Raw genomic sequence first — 15,495 nt, 5'->3', positions numbered from 1 at the left:
GTTGCTTAATTCCCTATTTGTTGGATAGATGGGTTGAAAATTGTCTTCTAAGGGTAAGCATATTGGAAGTGATATGCTTCTCAGGCATCTCTCTGGACATCAGCCACTTTTTAGCTTTGTAGAACAGGGGGGTGTGTGTGCATGTGTGCGCACGCACAGGTATACACAGTGTGAGAGGAAGAGTTGCCTTTTCTGTGTATTGCTTTATAGTCTATCCACTTCAGTTCTTGATAGAAAAGCATCATTTTCATGAAGTGTGAAGATGAATATTTTTACCTGTAGCATGTAGCCAGTGCTGGGAAGGATCTGTGTTTGCCCAGGTGGTAGGTAACACAGAAGTGGAGTGGGCATTCACTCATCCATCTTACATTTATATGTCCACATTGGGCCCTCTACAAAATAAAGCAGTACGTGTAAAAATGTTTTCAGAATATGTAATAATTAAAGATGTCTTAGTCTTTTTAGTATGCATCGAAAACTGTAATGTTAAAGCCTAAGTATTCAGCAGTACCTTTGTTGTATCACAGGTTGGGTTTTGGAATCTTCCTTGATTCTTGATGTGCCACATCCAGGGGCGCTTGGATGAGCTGTACACCTCTGCAAGCTCAACTTCCTCCCCTGTAAAGTAGCTGCCTAGCTGAGCTTTAGCGAAGAATAGAGACAGTGACATGTTTGGTGTGATTCAGCATATATCAGGCATTCAGAGAATGCTAATCCTCCCTTTCCTCTTAACCAAAAATATAGGAAATGAAGTATGGAGTATTTTGGCAGCTTTATTGTCATGTAATTCACATACCATGCAAGGATATTTGAACTTAAAGACTTGCATGGGAAATTTATTTAATGACACTTTGCCCTTGTCTGTAAATATTTTCCTGATCATCATGACATCATACACCTCTCTTCTTCCCCCATTTCCCAGCTCCTCTTTGTACCCCTTTATACACCCATGTGCGCACGCGCACACACACACACACACACACACACACACACACACAAACATACACACACAGTTCCCTGGAAGCTGGAATATACCTCTTTGTTTAAAATGAAGAATCAAAAATGTTCAAACTGTAATTGAAGAGAAAGGCAATTTTGGGAGTAAATATGAGCAACTGCTAATGAATTTGTGGGACTCGAGGGGACCCCTTGCAGCAAGGGGGACAGCTCTATTTTCAGTTAGTGACTTTTCCATAGGAACTTCTGCCATGTCCCACCAATCTCTCAGCTGCCTGACTGAAAAAGGGGACAGCCCCAATGAAACCACAGGAAATGGACCCCCCTGTCTGCCTCACCCAAACCTGGACACGTTCACCCCAGAGGAGCTGCTGCGGCAGATGAAAGAGCTCCTGACCGAGAACCATCAGCTGAAAGGTGAGCAGCAGCTGGCCCGTGTGCTTATCCACCTGGGCCTTCACGAAACGTGATCCCGTTGTAGTAAGGCTTGTAGGTGAGCACCCTTCTCTGTTTCCCTGGGGAGAGAAAGAGCACAGGTTTTAGCTTTTGGTAAGGCTAAAACTGTTTCTATTTACCTTACTTTTGAATACAGGTAAGAATAAAAAGTAGTCTAGGTATCTCAGGGAAATCGCATTTAGCCCATTTAAAAGGACAAAGAAAGAAAGGCCACTATGATTAGAGTTAGTCCTAAACATCACCTTATGAAGAGAAAGCATTCTGATATCTCAAGCCATGGCTTTTGGCAGGACCGCTGTTCAAATCTAGGAGTGATAAGAACTTCCTTAGTTCCCTAGTTACTACTAGGTATTTGTGCTGCAAGTGGCGGTACCCAAATCAATTTTATTGTCTTGGGATTTTTAAGGACTAGAAATGACTTTAGATCCACTAGTCCTTTCTGGAAGCAAAAACCACTCACATTATTATAGTCTTTTCCCTGCCGAACCCTGGGCCCAGGCCAAGTGTGGCAACTTTAGATTCAGGGCCATGTGGCGAAGTGGCCCAGGGGGAGGCTTGGTTCATGAAATTAAGTCCACTCTCCTGGCGTGTGATTCTCTCACTCCTCACTCTGAACCTTGTGCAGAAGCCATGAAGCTAAATAATCAAGCTATGAAAGGGCGATTTGAGGAGCTGTCAGCCTGGACAGAGAAACAGAAGGAAGAACGCCAGTTTTTTGAGACACAGAGCAAAGAAGCCAAAGAACGTCTTATGGCCTTGAGTCATGAAAATGAGAAATTGAAGGAAGAGCTTGGAAAACTAAAAGGGAAATCAGAAAGGTCATTTGAGGTGAGCAGACTAATCAATTGTGATTTTATTTTCTTACCATTTGCAGTAGAATCTTCGTTGTCTGGACTCCTAGATAAAAACCTTTCATGGTTCAGGCTGGACTGGTGTTTTACATGGTCTTGGAAGAAGTGTTTTTGCTGAAAAGACTGGTTGCACTTTTAAGGGTCATGTATCATGTCTGTTGGGGGAAAGAGATTTGTAAATCTGTGACCATATTGATTGTAGTCAAAAGAATGTTGAGGTTATAAATCAGTGTTTTATATTCATTATAGATGGTGCAGATGGAACCATCCAATTGTCTTTAGTTTATGTCTTTGACATAAAATCACATTTTAAAAATCTGTTACTCAGAATTTTTACTTACTGACCTTGTCCTTTCTCTCAGTCTAAAATAGAGATTATTGACTTTACATTTTCCTTTTAAAAAATGGTTTCGCAAATGGCATGTGGTAGGAGGCCATAGTGTTGCCACAGATGAAGAGGGAAATAAACACATTATTCTTGACCCAAAGAACCTGGAAAATGTGCTCATACCCAAGAGTGGATGTCAAAAATTTTAGTTAAAAAAATCAGCCAGAATACATTTGAAGTCCCCACAGACACTGCAAGGCCCCCTGGGTATTGTTCCTTTAGGTGGACATCTGCTGCCTGTTTTCTTCCAAACCTGGCACTTAACATCCCTTTGAAGGATGGAGCACTGGGTTGGTTGAGGGAGGATTTATTCCAGATATCAGTGATTTTTCTTGAGACTCTACCTTGAACTTTGCTGATCTCTGATTTCTCGGGTGGGTAAAGAATAGAAACAAAGAAATAAAATGGAAAGAAAATAATGGGAAAGAGGGGGATGATATGGAATGATCAAAAGCATGCAAAGGTGTTTAGAAAAATATTACAGTTTATGTCAATGATCTTGCTCAAGAAACAATGAAAACATTCTGCTTAAATAAATTTATACTTGTATTGGAAGTATTTTATTGTTGATGAGATTTATCACATCTGATCCTTCAACTTGTCTTTCAGTTCAAAGAGCATTAAGTCACTTCTTTGGGGGGAAATCTCTCATCTAAATATTTTCAAGGCAGAATTCTCTGAACAAATGATCACTTGGGATATATGAATCATTTTCTACTCTCTGGAAGAAAATATCTGACATAGCTTTGTGGTCCGACAGTGGCTTCAAGCCTGCTGGGCCTATCACATTGAAGTCAAGAACGGAGCTTCCAGAAGCTGTCTGTCTGAGACAGTCTGCCTGTAGGTTTTCCTAGAAGGCCCCAGAATTGGAATAAGTTGACTCTGGACAGCTGCTTTCAGCTGATCAGTGAAAACCAGCAGGAGGTGGGGGCCTGGGAAGAGATGCCCATGGCTCTTTAAAACCCTTGGCCATCGGCTTGCGGCCACCCCGCTGCACTCCCCAGGTCCGCCCTGTTGCCTCTCTGCCTCTTCTTTAATTTTTGTTTCATGGGCCGATGGAGAGATGTTTCGTTTAGCTCTCTTCTCCCTGACTTGGTAAAGTTCTCGGGCCTTGGACCTTCCCACTCATGCCATCCCACCCTTGCTGCTGTTTTCCACAGGGGTGTCACGGGGAATGCCACCAAGCCACCAGGGCCTTGAGTGTGTCCTGTGCCTCCCCAGGGAAGGGAGTAGATCTGCAGGTCTGCCCTTGAGCCTCAGGATGAGGCTGCTGTTCATAGTTCTGGCCGATTTCACTGGATGACGCACTTACACTGATCCCTAGAGCGTACTTTCTGACTTTCGATTGTACAGACTGCTAGGCAAAGGTCATTAGATAGACTTTCCTGCTGGGAGTCTGAGATGGAATATTAACCAGGGCGTGTTTTCAGGACTGTGGGATAGAGATTATGAAAATAAATGAAAAGACAGAGAAGTTGTGCTGCACAAAGGTCAATGGCAAGTGCCTGAAAGTGATGCAAGACAGTAAAACATAATGGAGTTGGAGTAGAGATACAGGAGGTGAACCACGGGAATAGTCCAGGAAAGGAATGGAAACTAAAGCAGTAAAGTGAAGAGAAATTTAAAGAGTCATTGTACAATGCGTTTATGGCCAGATAAGTGGATACATGATTTCCCAAGGATCATTAAGAGGTCCTCACAAGTGTGAAGAGGAAAATTAACCTAATAATCTGAGATTCTAATGTCATGGCCTTATATCACGGGTCCCCAGACACTTGGTTAAAACTCTGTTGCCTACCCTTGTGCCAAGGTGGTTTTTAAAAACTCATTCCATACAATGTCTTTGGACAGGTCAGGAGGGTAAACGTGCAGATTCCTAGTAAGGCATAGTCTTGCCTCTACCTGCTTATTTCCTGGTTCTAGGCTAAGCAGTACCTGCCCTTTTATTTTTTTTCTTCCTTTAAATTTATGTTTCTTTTGCTTGAGTCATTACTAAGAGAGATTGCGCAGACTTTTAACCTTCCCTTGCAGACCTAACTCTTTGGTTTCACAATGAGCTGCTGTTCTCTAAGGCAGGTGGTAGCAAGTTTCCCAGCAAGGGACTGCTCCACTCCACATGAAGGAAGAGCATGATCCTGATGGCGTAAGGGACATGTCATGTTGCAAGTTAATGCCTGTACCTTCATTTTCTAATGTTTCATGATCCAGGTGGTTTATGGTCCATCTGCATGTCTTTCTGATACTGTTTTGGTTCTACTACGAGCCTTTGGGCCCGTTTTCCATTCCTTAGGAAATGGCAAAGAGAGCAGGGAAGGGAAAAAACTCAGAACATGTTGATGAGTTTGAGATCACTCATTTAAACTGCTTGTTTGTAGCATCTCTAGATGATATTTAATCATGCTTTAAGTTCCTTAAGGTAATTAAGATTTTTTTTAAAAAGCTGGTCTTGGCTGAGTGTGGTGGTCCCGACCTATAATCCCAGCACTTTGGGAGGCCAAGGTGCGAGGACAGATTGAGCCCAGGAGTTTGAGACCAGTCTGGGAAATATAGCAAGACACCTTCTCCACCAAAAATTAAAAAAAAAAAAAAATTAGCCAGGTGGTGGCATGTGCCTGTTGTCCCAGCTATTTGGGAGGCTGAGGCAGGAGGATCTCTTGAGCCCAGGAATTTGAGGTTGCAGTGAGCTATGATCACACCGCTGCACTGCAGCCTGGGTGACAGAGTGGGACCTTGTCTCTAACAACAACAAAAAAAATGGTGATCTTAATGTATTTGTTATTTTCCACTACACTATTAAGATTAGGGTGTGTGTATTTCAATTTTCTAATGTGTTGCAGTTTTCTGATAATCCCAAGTGTATATATTTCTGGTTTGGGAAGGGAACCAAAGCATGGTGCCATGCACATAAGAGTAATAAAGGTTTCCTGAGGAGGAAATGAGAGGCTTAGAAGGTGACAACTGGAAGAAACCATAGAGACCTTGTGGTGCCACATCTTTTTTCCTAACCCAAGAAACTGAGCCCAGGACCTAAAGGGAATCTACACCAGGTGACACACTCAGTGATTAGCAGAGTGTGGCCCAGCTCTGTTCTCCCTCCTCCCAAGTAAAAGCACCTGGCCGGGTGTGGTGGCTCACATCTGTAATCCTAGAACTCCGGGAGGCCAAGGCGGGAGGATTGCTTAAGCTCAGGAGTTCGAGACCAACCTTAAGCTCGAGAGTGAGACCCCCGTCTCTACCAAAAAGAAAAGGAAAAAGAAAAGAAAAAACCAAGTAAAAACACCGCATCCAAACAGGGTCATTCTCTTATGACTTTGTCATATGCAGTGAATGTAACAGGGTGAACACAACACATTCTTGACATTAGTGAAATATTAATGCTTATTATTAATGTTTATATAGGCTGAAATTTATTTTTTTTAATCTTTGGCACCAGCTTCTGAATTTTAAATATTTTTATTTATCACCAGATGTACTTTTAGCAACTTTAAGACACCCACTGTAGAGTATTTTAGCTGCCAGCCTCCATACTGGGAGCCTTTTGGACCTTTCTTTGTGTTTTGCTATTACTGGACCATTAAATGTCCTTGATGCTTTGGCTTCTAAGTAGATATGACAAGTAGGAGAGTGGGCTTGGATGGGCATTTGTGGGGGGCAAAAAAGGCAAGAGGTTGGGTGATGGCAGCTTTTTACTTTTACTCTCTGGAATTTTGAACTACGGTTTATGACTCTACCATTGCCAAAGTAGGCTTGGTTATTTTCATAATGTCAGATTAGTCCAGTGTGCTGAGGAAGCCTTTCTTTCTTATCATGAAATTATTTTTAAATTCCTAATATTTGAATACAATAAAATAATGTAAAAATTTCCAATTTAAATGCTATATCAAAATAGTCAAGTACGAGCTAGAATTTTCTACTTGAAGGCATAGGGGACAAAGATGTTGATCTTGTCCATGGGCAGAGGTGGCTGGGTCCTTGGTTTGACTTGTTAATTTGCTGTACTCCCTGTCATTTCCAGGATCCCACTGGTGACTCCAGGCTTCCCCAGGCAGAAGCAGAGCCGGAGATGGAGCAGCTGAAGATGCAGGTGGCTCGCCTTCAGGCCGAGAAGGCAGACCTGCTGGGCATCGTGTCTGAACTACAGCTCAAGCTGAACACCAGCGGCCCTGCAGAAGACTCCTTTGTTGAAATTAGGATGGCTGTAAGGTTTCTGTTTTTGTTTTAAGCAACCTACAAAGCCTCACCTGGACAGATGAAACAAATACCAGTTTTTCTAGTTAACACAGGGAAACCAAATAATGAGGAAATTTCAGTGTACTAAAGATGAACTGGCTCTCATTTTTTAAGTATAACATAATGCTCGTAAGGGTTGTTGTGGAGGAAATGGAAAAATATTAATTACCTTTTATGGCAAAAGGCATAGTCTTTTTTTTTTCTTTTCCAATATGTCCTGGTAAATAGGACATTTTTGTGTCCTTAAAAAAAAAAAGAACACATACAACTGTGAACTTTCTGTCATTTTTCAGACCAGCTCTCAAAGCTGCGTTTAGCAGTTCACTTAGGTGAGCAGAATTGTGACCAAAAGCAGTGAACAAATGGCTTTTAAACCCTTTTTAATAGTAGAACCCTCTTTTCAGTCTTATGAGGAGCCATGGCATATTACAAATAAGAAGAGGAGGAAAGAGAGCTGGGCTGCTCGGGCTGTAGGTTGAGAGGGAGTCTTGGCTTTTCCCCTCTAACAGCAACAGCTCAGGAACCTCTGAGAGCCGAGTTTGAAGCCAATACCATCAAACTCAGATGTCTGTGCAACCCAAAACGAAGGGAGCTCAGTGAGGGGGCATGTGCTGATCTCTAAGCTCTTGTGCAGCACCTGTTAGAACTGTCACACCTCTATCGGGGTGTAGGGACAGTCCTGTTAAAGAGCAAAGCAGGTAGACACACCATATAGGGTCCTCTCCATCAATGTCGCTAACAAAGATTGGGTAGAGGAAGGAGAAAGACACACCAGGATAAAGTCCTTTGTGATACAGACTGCCATTTTGGCTTAGGCAAAGTACCCATCTGATTGATACAGGAAAAGACATTAATAGTGTCCTTGAAAGAGAAAAATGTACTTTGTAGATAAGTCAGGAGGAGTAAGGAGCAACTTGAAAGAAACCTAAACTACTGGATATATCTGAAATATTAGTGTGTGCCTTTCTTTACTTTAGGGTTCATTTGCTGCACTAAAGATTAATAGAGTTGGAAAATGCCGTCCATACTCCCTCGTACATTTTAGATGTATTCATAGTGGCCGAAACCAAGAGAGTTAAAATACCAATGGAAAAGCATATTTTGCCAGAGTACCTTTTTTGCAAGTGGCTGAAGATAACTGAAACAGAAGTCTAGTCGAAGAACTTTAGCCTGCAAATAACTGATAAAATTCAGGAAACCCAAACAGCATATCACAAGTTTCCAAATGAGGCCGCTTCTTTCAGGGTGCCTGGTTACCATTAGATTCTCCCTTGCAGATGAGTGACAGTTATTTTTAGTGTAAACATCTTTTGCATGTTTTGCTTCTGTGAACTGGAAAATACTGCCCAAGATTTAGGAAGAGTGTATCAAAAAAAATATCTAGAACCTTCATTGGCCCCAAGCAGAAAAATAATATCTAGAACCATCTCTGTGCATTTTTGAAGATTTTTCCTATGAGCTTATTGGAATATAAATGCCTTTCAATCCCATAAGTCTTAGCCTTAGTCTTGTCCATAGAAAACTGCCTCTTTTTCAACTTTGCCTCAGCAAGTTCTAGCATCTTACATTTTAAAGGACTGTACAAGAAAGGTATATGGAGTTGTCACCAGCTCTGCACAGCCTTAACCTTGAGAAAGAAGGAACTGCCAGGGAGAGGGAGGAGGAGATAAGCTTTCATGTTTATGGAGTCAGGTTGAAAGTGTTCAGGGAGAGGAGTCTGACCTTCACTCCTTAGCCTAGATATTTATAATCCTGACAAGGTGTGTGGGGCGAGGGAAGAGTACATTCCCATCCCATTTGAGTAACCCAATTTAAACATTTCACATTTAAATGCATGGTAGGTTCCTTCAGTTGCATATCATCAAAATTCTTAATCTTTGGTCTTTTTTTTTCTTGTTTAATAAAGAACTTGTCTTGTAGACATACTGTGTTAAATCCCTTTTATTTCTGCTTTTACAGGAAGAAGCAGAGGGGGCAGTAAAAGAAATCAAGCCTAGCCCTGGGTCCATGAGAACACACACCATTGACACGTACGTGGAGGAAAACAGAGACTAGCAGGGAGGCAGACTAGGCAGTCTTGTCACTTTGAGCTCATCCTGGGGGGTCAAACATAACGGGCTGAAAAAGTAACTTATTAATTCATACCAGGACCTTTCAAGACTATTCGGTTTGAATGCTATTTAGTGTTGCAGCCCAAACTGGCAGAGATGAAACACAGTGTTTGGTGCCTATTTGGCTAACTCACACTGACCACTCTGTCATAGAGGTGTCTCACCTCCAGCAGATGAGAAGGAAAAACAGACTGGCTCTCAATCAAATCAGCCATTTGTTCTTCAGCCAGACTTGTGTTTGTTCATTTATTCCCAGGGCGGCTTCCCTTGCACCAGGCTGCCCAGCTCCCATAAGTGAGATGTTTCTGTTTTCTCTCCCCTCTTCCTTCCCAGTTACAAGCCAGGGTGGCCAGTACTGGATCATCTTTTGTTAACATGACCGGTAGTACTCTCAATCTCCGTGGGTGGTGCTTGAAAGTGCCCAGGTATATTATCTGTGGAGTCTCAAGTTTACCTGTCCCAGGTGGATGTTAGGAAACGTTAGACGTCTGAGATAGTGGGAGAGCCTCTGTGGGGGTAGGTGGTACCAGAACTGGGTGCTCACCCCAGGGAGGCTGCTAGCTCGTCCTCTGTAAGCTGGTTACTACCATATTAGTCCATTTAAGAGACAGTTATCTGGAAAGTTCTCCTGGGATCTCTTCCCTCATAGACTTTTCTCTATAACATGATGAATGTAAACAGAGAAGGACATAAAATGTGAAAAAAAAATTGCTTCACTTATGTTCCTAAGCCCTTGTATAAGGGAGAAAACAAGTATTAGATAGGATTCTTTCATCAAACTGGGCAGCTGGCATAAGTGAAAGCTATTCCCTTTGTTAGTTAAGAATCTCAATTTTTTTCCAAATTGCTTTTGTTAGTATCAAAAGACTTTCCTGGAAGTAATGGGAAGGGAGAAAGCCCTCTTCAAGCCACTTCCTCCTCATTCACATCCACATGCAAAGACCACTTCCTCTTTGAAGCCACACTTAAAAAAAAATTAATATTTTTAAAATAATATTAATAACAGGTGTGTACCCTGTTTGTGAGTAGTGTAAGGAGTCTGGATTGATTCTAGGTTTGGAGTTCAAGCTCTGGAGTCCTGGTAACCAGGATCTAACCCTGGCTCTTTATTAGATACGAGAACTTGAGTAGGTTACTGAAAAAGTAGCTGCTGTTCCCATTGTCATAGCCATCCTTAATGTGTTGTTACTGTAGTGGTGGTCATGGTTTTGTCTGTCACTGAAATGTCTCTTGATTTAATCAGATTGTGATATCGAGAAAAATATGTCTGCATTTCTCTGCTCTGATTATTTGAAAGCAGGAATGAGAAAGGTTTTCTTCTCTTGACTTGAGACTGTGATGGTTTCTATGAAGTTGAGAAAGGCCAGTGATCTGGATACACGTGCCTGTATACGTGTGCAGTCCTCTTTGACACTAGATCTCTGGAAAGCCTGGTGCCACCAACAAGGGCTGCCTCTGGTGAACTGTTCCTATGGGTACTGTGCTGTGGTGTTGTGTACAGCTGTGGTCCCCAACCCCCGGTCTGTGGACGGGTACCAGTCCATGACCTGTAAGGGACCAGGCCACACAGCAGGAGGTGAGTGGCGCGTGAGCGGGCGAAGCTTCATCTGTGTTTACAGCCACTCCCCATCACTCACATCACCACCTGAGCTCCACTTCCCCTACTCCGAAGTCCGTGGAAAAATTGTCTTCCATGAAACTGGTCCCTGGTACCAAGAAGGTTGGGGACCGCTGGTGTACAGGGACCATTTGGAGGAAGTGAGTATGAGCAGTGTAAAACCAGCCTTTCTGGGGCCTCACTGCAAGCCTCCACATTTTCCCTGTAAAGCACGAGGGACCTTGGCACTGGGGTTCCCAGGACCAGCTGTGCTTGGTCAGTGGATGAGAATTAGTTGGAGAAGGTTCTGAAACGCAGTTCCTTTAAGTTGGTTTTAGTTATATTGGGCTACTCTGTTTTTAGACTTTGATATCTTTATTTTCTGATGAAAATCTTTTAACCTTTATGAACATGGCATGTCTTAATGTAGGAGCAGATCTACAGAAAGTGCCAAGAATTATTTGGAATTTGAGGAGTTAACTGTGAGCCAGCTCCTGCTTTGCCTAAGGGAAGGAAACCAGAAGGTGGAGAGACTTCAAATTGCACTCAAGGAAGCCCAAGAAAGGTACAAAATAGATTAACCTGAACTATGCATTCTTTGGGGGTTTTTTTTAAAAGAGCTTTACTGAAATATGATTAAGATCTATACATTTCACCCATTTGAAGTGTACGTTCCAGTGGCTTTAGAATATTCACAGGGTTATACAACCATGATTACTGCAATATAATTTTAGAACATTGTCTCCCCAAATAAGAAACCCAACATCCATAATACTCACCACCCCCTCCTCCCAGTAATGTACTTTCTGTCTCTATCAATTTTCCCATTCTGCATATTTCATATAAATGGTGTTATACAATATATGTTCTTCTGTGGCAGGCTTCTTTCACTTAGCATAACGTTTTCGAGGTTCATCTACAGTGTAGCTTGTGTCAATACTTCATTCCTTTCTATTGCCAACTAATATTCCATTGTCTGGATATACAGCATTGTTTATCCATTCATCGGCTGGTAAACATTTGGGTCCTTGCCACTTTTTGCTTATTAGGAATAATGCTGCTATGCACATTTTGTACAAGTTTTTGTTTGGATATTTTTTTTTTTACTTTTTTTACAAAGATTCATTCCTATGTTTTCTCTTAAGAATTGTATAATTTTAGCTCTTACGTTTAAGTCTGTGGTTCATTTTTAGTTTATTTTTGTGTATGGTATGATATAGGAGGCCAACTTCATCAGACTGTCAATTCTATTCCATTCATCTATGTGGAACTTAGGCCAATACCACACCAATCTTGATTACTATGGCTTTGTAGTAAATTTTGAAATCAGGAAGTGTGAGCCCTCCAACTTTGTTCTTCTTTTTAAAGAGTGTCTTGGATATTCTGGGTTCCTTGCTGTTTCATATGAATTTTAGAATCAGCTTGTTAATTTCTGAATAAAAGCCAGCTGCGATCTTGTTAGAGATTGCACTGACTCTGGAGATCAACTTGGGGAGTACTGCCATCATAACAACATCCTGGTCCATGAACATGGGGTATCTTTTTATTTATCTGTCTTTAATTTCTTTCAGTGATGTTTTGTAGTTTTCAGTGCACAAGTCTTGTACTTTTTGTGTTGAATTCCTAAGTACTGTAGTCTTAGTACTGATGCTATCATAAGTGGAATTGTTGAATCTTATTTTTGGATTATTCATTGCTAATATCTAGAAATACAATTTCTGATTTTTTATATTGATCTTGAATCTTGCAACCTTGCTGAAGTCATTTATTAAGTGCTAATAATTTTTTAGTAGATTTCTTAGGATTTTCTATATACAGGATTGTGTCATCTGCACATAGAAATAGTTTTGCTTCTTCCTTTCCAATCTTAATGCCTTTTACTTATTTTTCTTTATTTTACTTACTTTGCTTGTGATAGCATTATGCTACAGCTGTACCAATATAAAAAGGTCTACCAGCTATTAAAAAAGCTTGCCTTGGCTAGAACTCCAATACAGTGTTAAATAGAAGTAGAGAGAGCAGGTGTCCTTGTCCTGTTCTTAATCTTAGGGGGAAAGCTCTCAGTCTTTCACCATTAAGTATGATGTTAGCTGTAGGTTTTACATAGATGCCTTTGTCAGACTGAGAGGCTCCTTTCTATTCTTAATTTATCATTTTTATTATGAGAGGATTTTGGATTTTTTCAAATGCCTTTTCTGTGTCTATGGAGATAATCCTATAGGTTTTTTTGGATGTTTTTCCCCCTTTATTAATATGGTATGTCACATTAATGGATTTCCAGATGTTAAACCAACCTTGGATTACTGGGATAAATCCCACTTGGTCATGGTATATAATCCTTTTTATATGTTGCCAGATTTGGTTTGCTATTATTTTGTTGAGGATTTTTGCATCTATATTCATAATGGATATTAGTCTATAGTTTTATTTTCTTATGATATCTAATTTTTGTAGCCTGATAATACTGGCTTCATAGAATGAGTTGAGACATGGTGCCACCTCTTTTATATACATACACCTTTTTAAATAGCTGATAGACCTTTTTATATTGGTACAGCTGTAGCATAATGCTATCACAAGCAAAATCATTTAGACTGGGCTTTGGGGTAAAATTTATGTACTTTATTGTTCCCTTTTCCTATAAATCACTGCAATTATTCAGAATCAAATTTAGAACATCTATACCCCTATTTCCCATGATTAATGACAATGGTTGAAGATCGACTTGAGAAAGACATGTTAAGTCTTGCAATGTGTTTTTATCATATCCTATATAGTGTATACATCAAGACAGGTTGTTCTTGTACCACTGATTTTGTTTCTTGATTTCAGTCCTATTTTAGGAAGGAGGAAATCATCATGCCAATGCCCATGTAGAGAACAACATTGGTCCTAGCAACTAATTATTGTCTTGTTAAATACTGAGAGAAAGCTGGTTGGGGCATGAGACTTCCACGTGAAAGGCAGGCCTAGCTCATTAGCTCTAATCTGAAGAGCTATACACCTAGCAAGGTGTAGGGAGATCCAGCTGGGAGGGTTTGCTGGGGAAGCCCCATGTCTGAAACTTTTCATCTTTTCCCTTGACCTGGTCAGATTCTCCAGAGAAGACTTCCAGCCTTCTGACTTTTTTCTAGATGGCAGGTTTCTTGAGATGAGGAAAAGAAGGCTGAAGGTCTCAGTAGTCTGTAATTAAATTCCTTTCTTTTAAAGTAGAAATCCCAGGCCCTCAACTCTGCTTCACATCTGGGTCTGGAGTGCCTTTATTTTACCACCTTCTAGTCCTTCATAAGGAGGCCCCATCTTATCACCACTTCCATAGGTACCTGGTGTCACCGATTCCCAAGCTTCCTGGAATTTCCACAGTGTGAATCAGGTCATTTCTGGCCTCCTTACTGTTTATCCTTCTTGGGCTCCTCAGCCAGTCACCACTCATACCTGTGCTTCCCACATTTTCCTGCTGTTACTTCCTTTCCCTTTCTCTCTGTTCTGTAGGCATGTGGTTTTTTGAAAGTCATTTTAGGAGGGTTTTGCGGTGGGAGAAAAATTGTATACATATATTCAACCTACCATCTTTAGCCACAGTCTCTGTGTCATTTGCCTGTGATTAGGATTTGGTGTAAGCATGGTGCCACATTTGTTTGTTTGTTCAGGGACTTATAAATTTAGATGAGTCCTAAGAAGAAAAGTCTTTCTCTCTCTGCTGAATTCTTGTCAATGGGACACAACACACTGACGGAACACACACATCCACATGGATACATACACTAAAACCATTTTTAAAATATTTCTGGATAGTACAGTTACATGAAAACAGGCAATGTTCGAGTTAGTTACACCTGTCTTTTACTTCTGCCTGTATTCATCCCTGAAATCAATTCTAGAGAGTTTTAGGATGCAAAACAAAACCAGTGCTAATACAGTGAATATGAAGAGATTTTGAAAACCCCTGATCTTTTATCCAAATTTTGAACAATGTTTTTTTTTTTCAGTGCTTCTGCAGTTGCTATTCCCCTTAAAGCCAAAGAGAAAGTAACTTTTCTACATTTTGCAATTTTTCAGAGTTTCAGACTTTGAAAAGAAAGCAAATGATCGTTCTGAGATTGAAACCCAGACAGAGGGGAGTATAGAAAAAGAGAATGAAGAGGAGAAAGGCCCAGAAACTGTGGGTACTAAGATTCCAAGACCACGTCACACCCCCGCACACCTAAGAATGGTCCAGAAGCTGGATTCGAGTCTTGTGATGTGTTATTTGCTTTAGAAATACAGAAATAATATTGATGTTTATATATTATCTTTTATATTTCTTTGTCCTGGTTTGGATTTCATCAATTGTAGTGAGATATATTCCTATCAGTAGGCTATAAAACCACTCCTATATCCCTTCTTGATGGATTTCTCCTCCTAAGTCCTTAACTGAACAAGCCTGCTGAACGAAAAAGGAATTTTGTCCACTTTAAAATGAGATCATTTGAGGATATGACTCAGAAACTTAGATCTTGGTTCCATCCCACTACTGGTTTGAGTAAAGTAGTTTGAATGAAAAAGATTCTCACACACACATACATATATAAAATATATATAATTTATGTATTCAGTGTTGTCTGGCAACTTAGAGATGTACCTTTGAGCTTGCTGAGAGTCTTGAGCTTAGGGGAAGTTAATGAAGCCATGAAGTTATGATGGCCACAGTAGCCCACATGAAAGGCATTTACATAAAATACTTTAATTCATTTATTCCACAAATACATATATTGAATGCCTACTGTATGCCACATAGAGGACTGAGTCCCCTACTATTGAGAGAACACAGAACATTTAGAAAACTGAGATGAAGAGACCACCAGTGAGTAACAGTACCCTGCTGACTAAAAGTAATTTGACGACCAGTAGTAGGAAAGAATTGAG

The 15,495-nt window shown here is 40.7% G+C and overlaps 1 protein-coding gene across 3 annotated transcripts in view; it reads left to right on the top strand.

Annotated features, from left to right (window-relative positions):
- The window catches only part of OPTN (optineurin), a 34,631-nt gene that overhangs the window by 5,412 nt on the left and 13,724 nt on the right, over positions 1-15,495 (top strand). For all 3 annotated transcript variants that reach the window (XM_012660938.1, XM_012660936.1, XM_012660937.1), the window contains exons 2-7: positions 1,198-1,374; positions 2,039-2,241; positions 6,668-6,850; positions 8,842-8,912; positions 11,021-11,155; positions 14,650-14,752. In XM_012660938.1, the coding sequence (XP_012516392.1) occupies positions 1,209-1,374; positions 2,039-2,241; positions 6,668-6,850; positions 8,842-8,912; positions 11,021-11,155; positions 14,650-14,752 (861 nt within the window). In that variant the 5' untranslated portion in view covers positions 1,198-1,208. The remainder of the gene's footprint in view (positions 1-1,197; positions 1,375-2,038; positions 2,242-6,667; positions 6,851-8,841; positions 8,913-11,020; positions 11,156-14,649; positions 14,753-15,495) is intronic.

The sequence above is a fragment of the Propithecus coquereli genome, unplaced genomic scaffold, assembly GCF_000956105.1.
Source record: "Propithecus coquereli isolate 6110/MARCELLA unplaced genomic scaffold, Pcoq_1.0 Scaffold69, whole genome shotgun sequence".
Lineage (NCBI taxonomy): Eukaryota > Metazoa > Chordata > Mammalia > Primates > Indriidae > Propithecus > Propithecus coquereli.
Note: the sequence above shows the minus strand (reverse complement) of the source record. Positions and strands in the feature narration are given on the sequence as shown.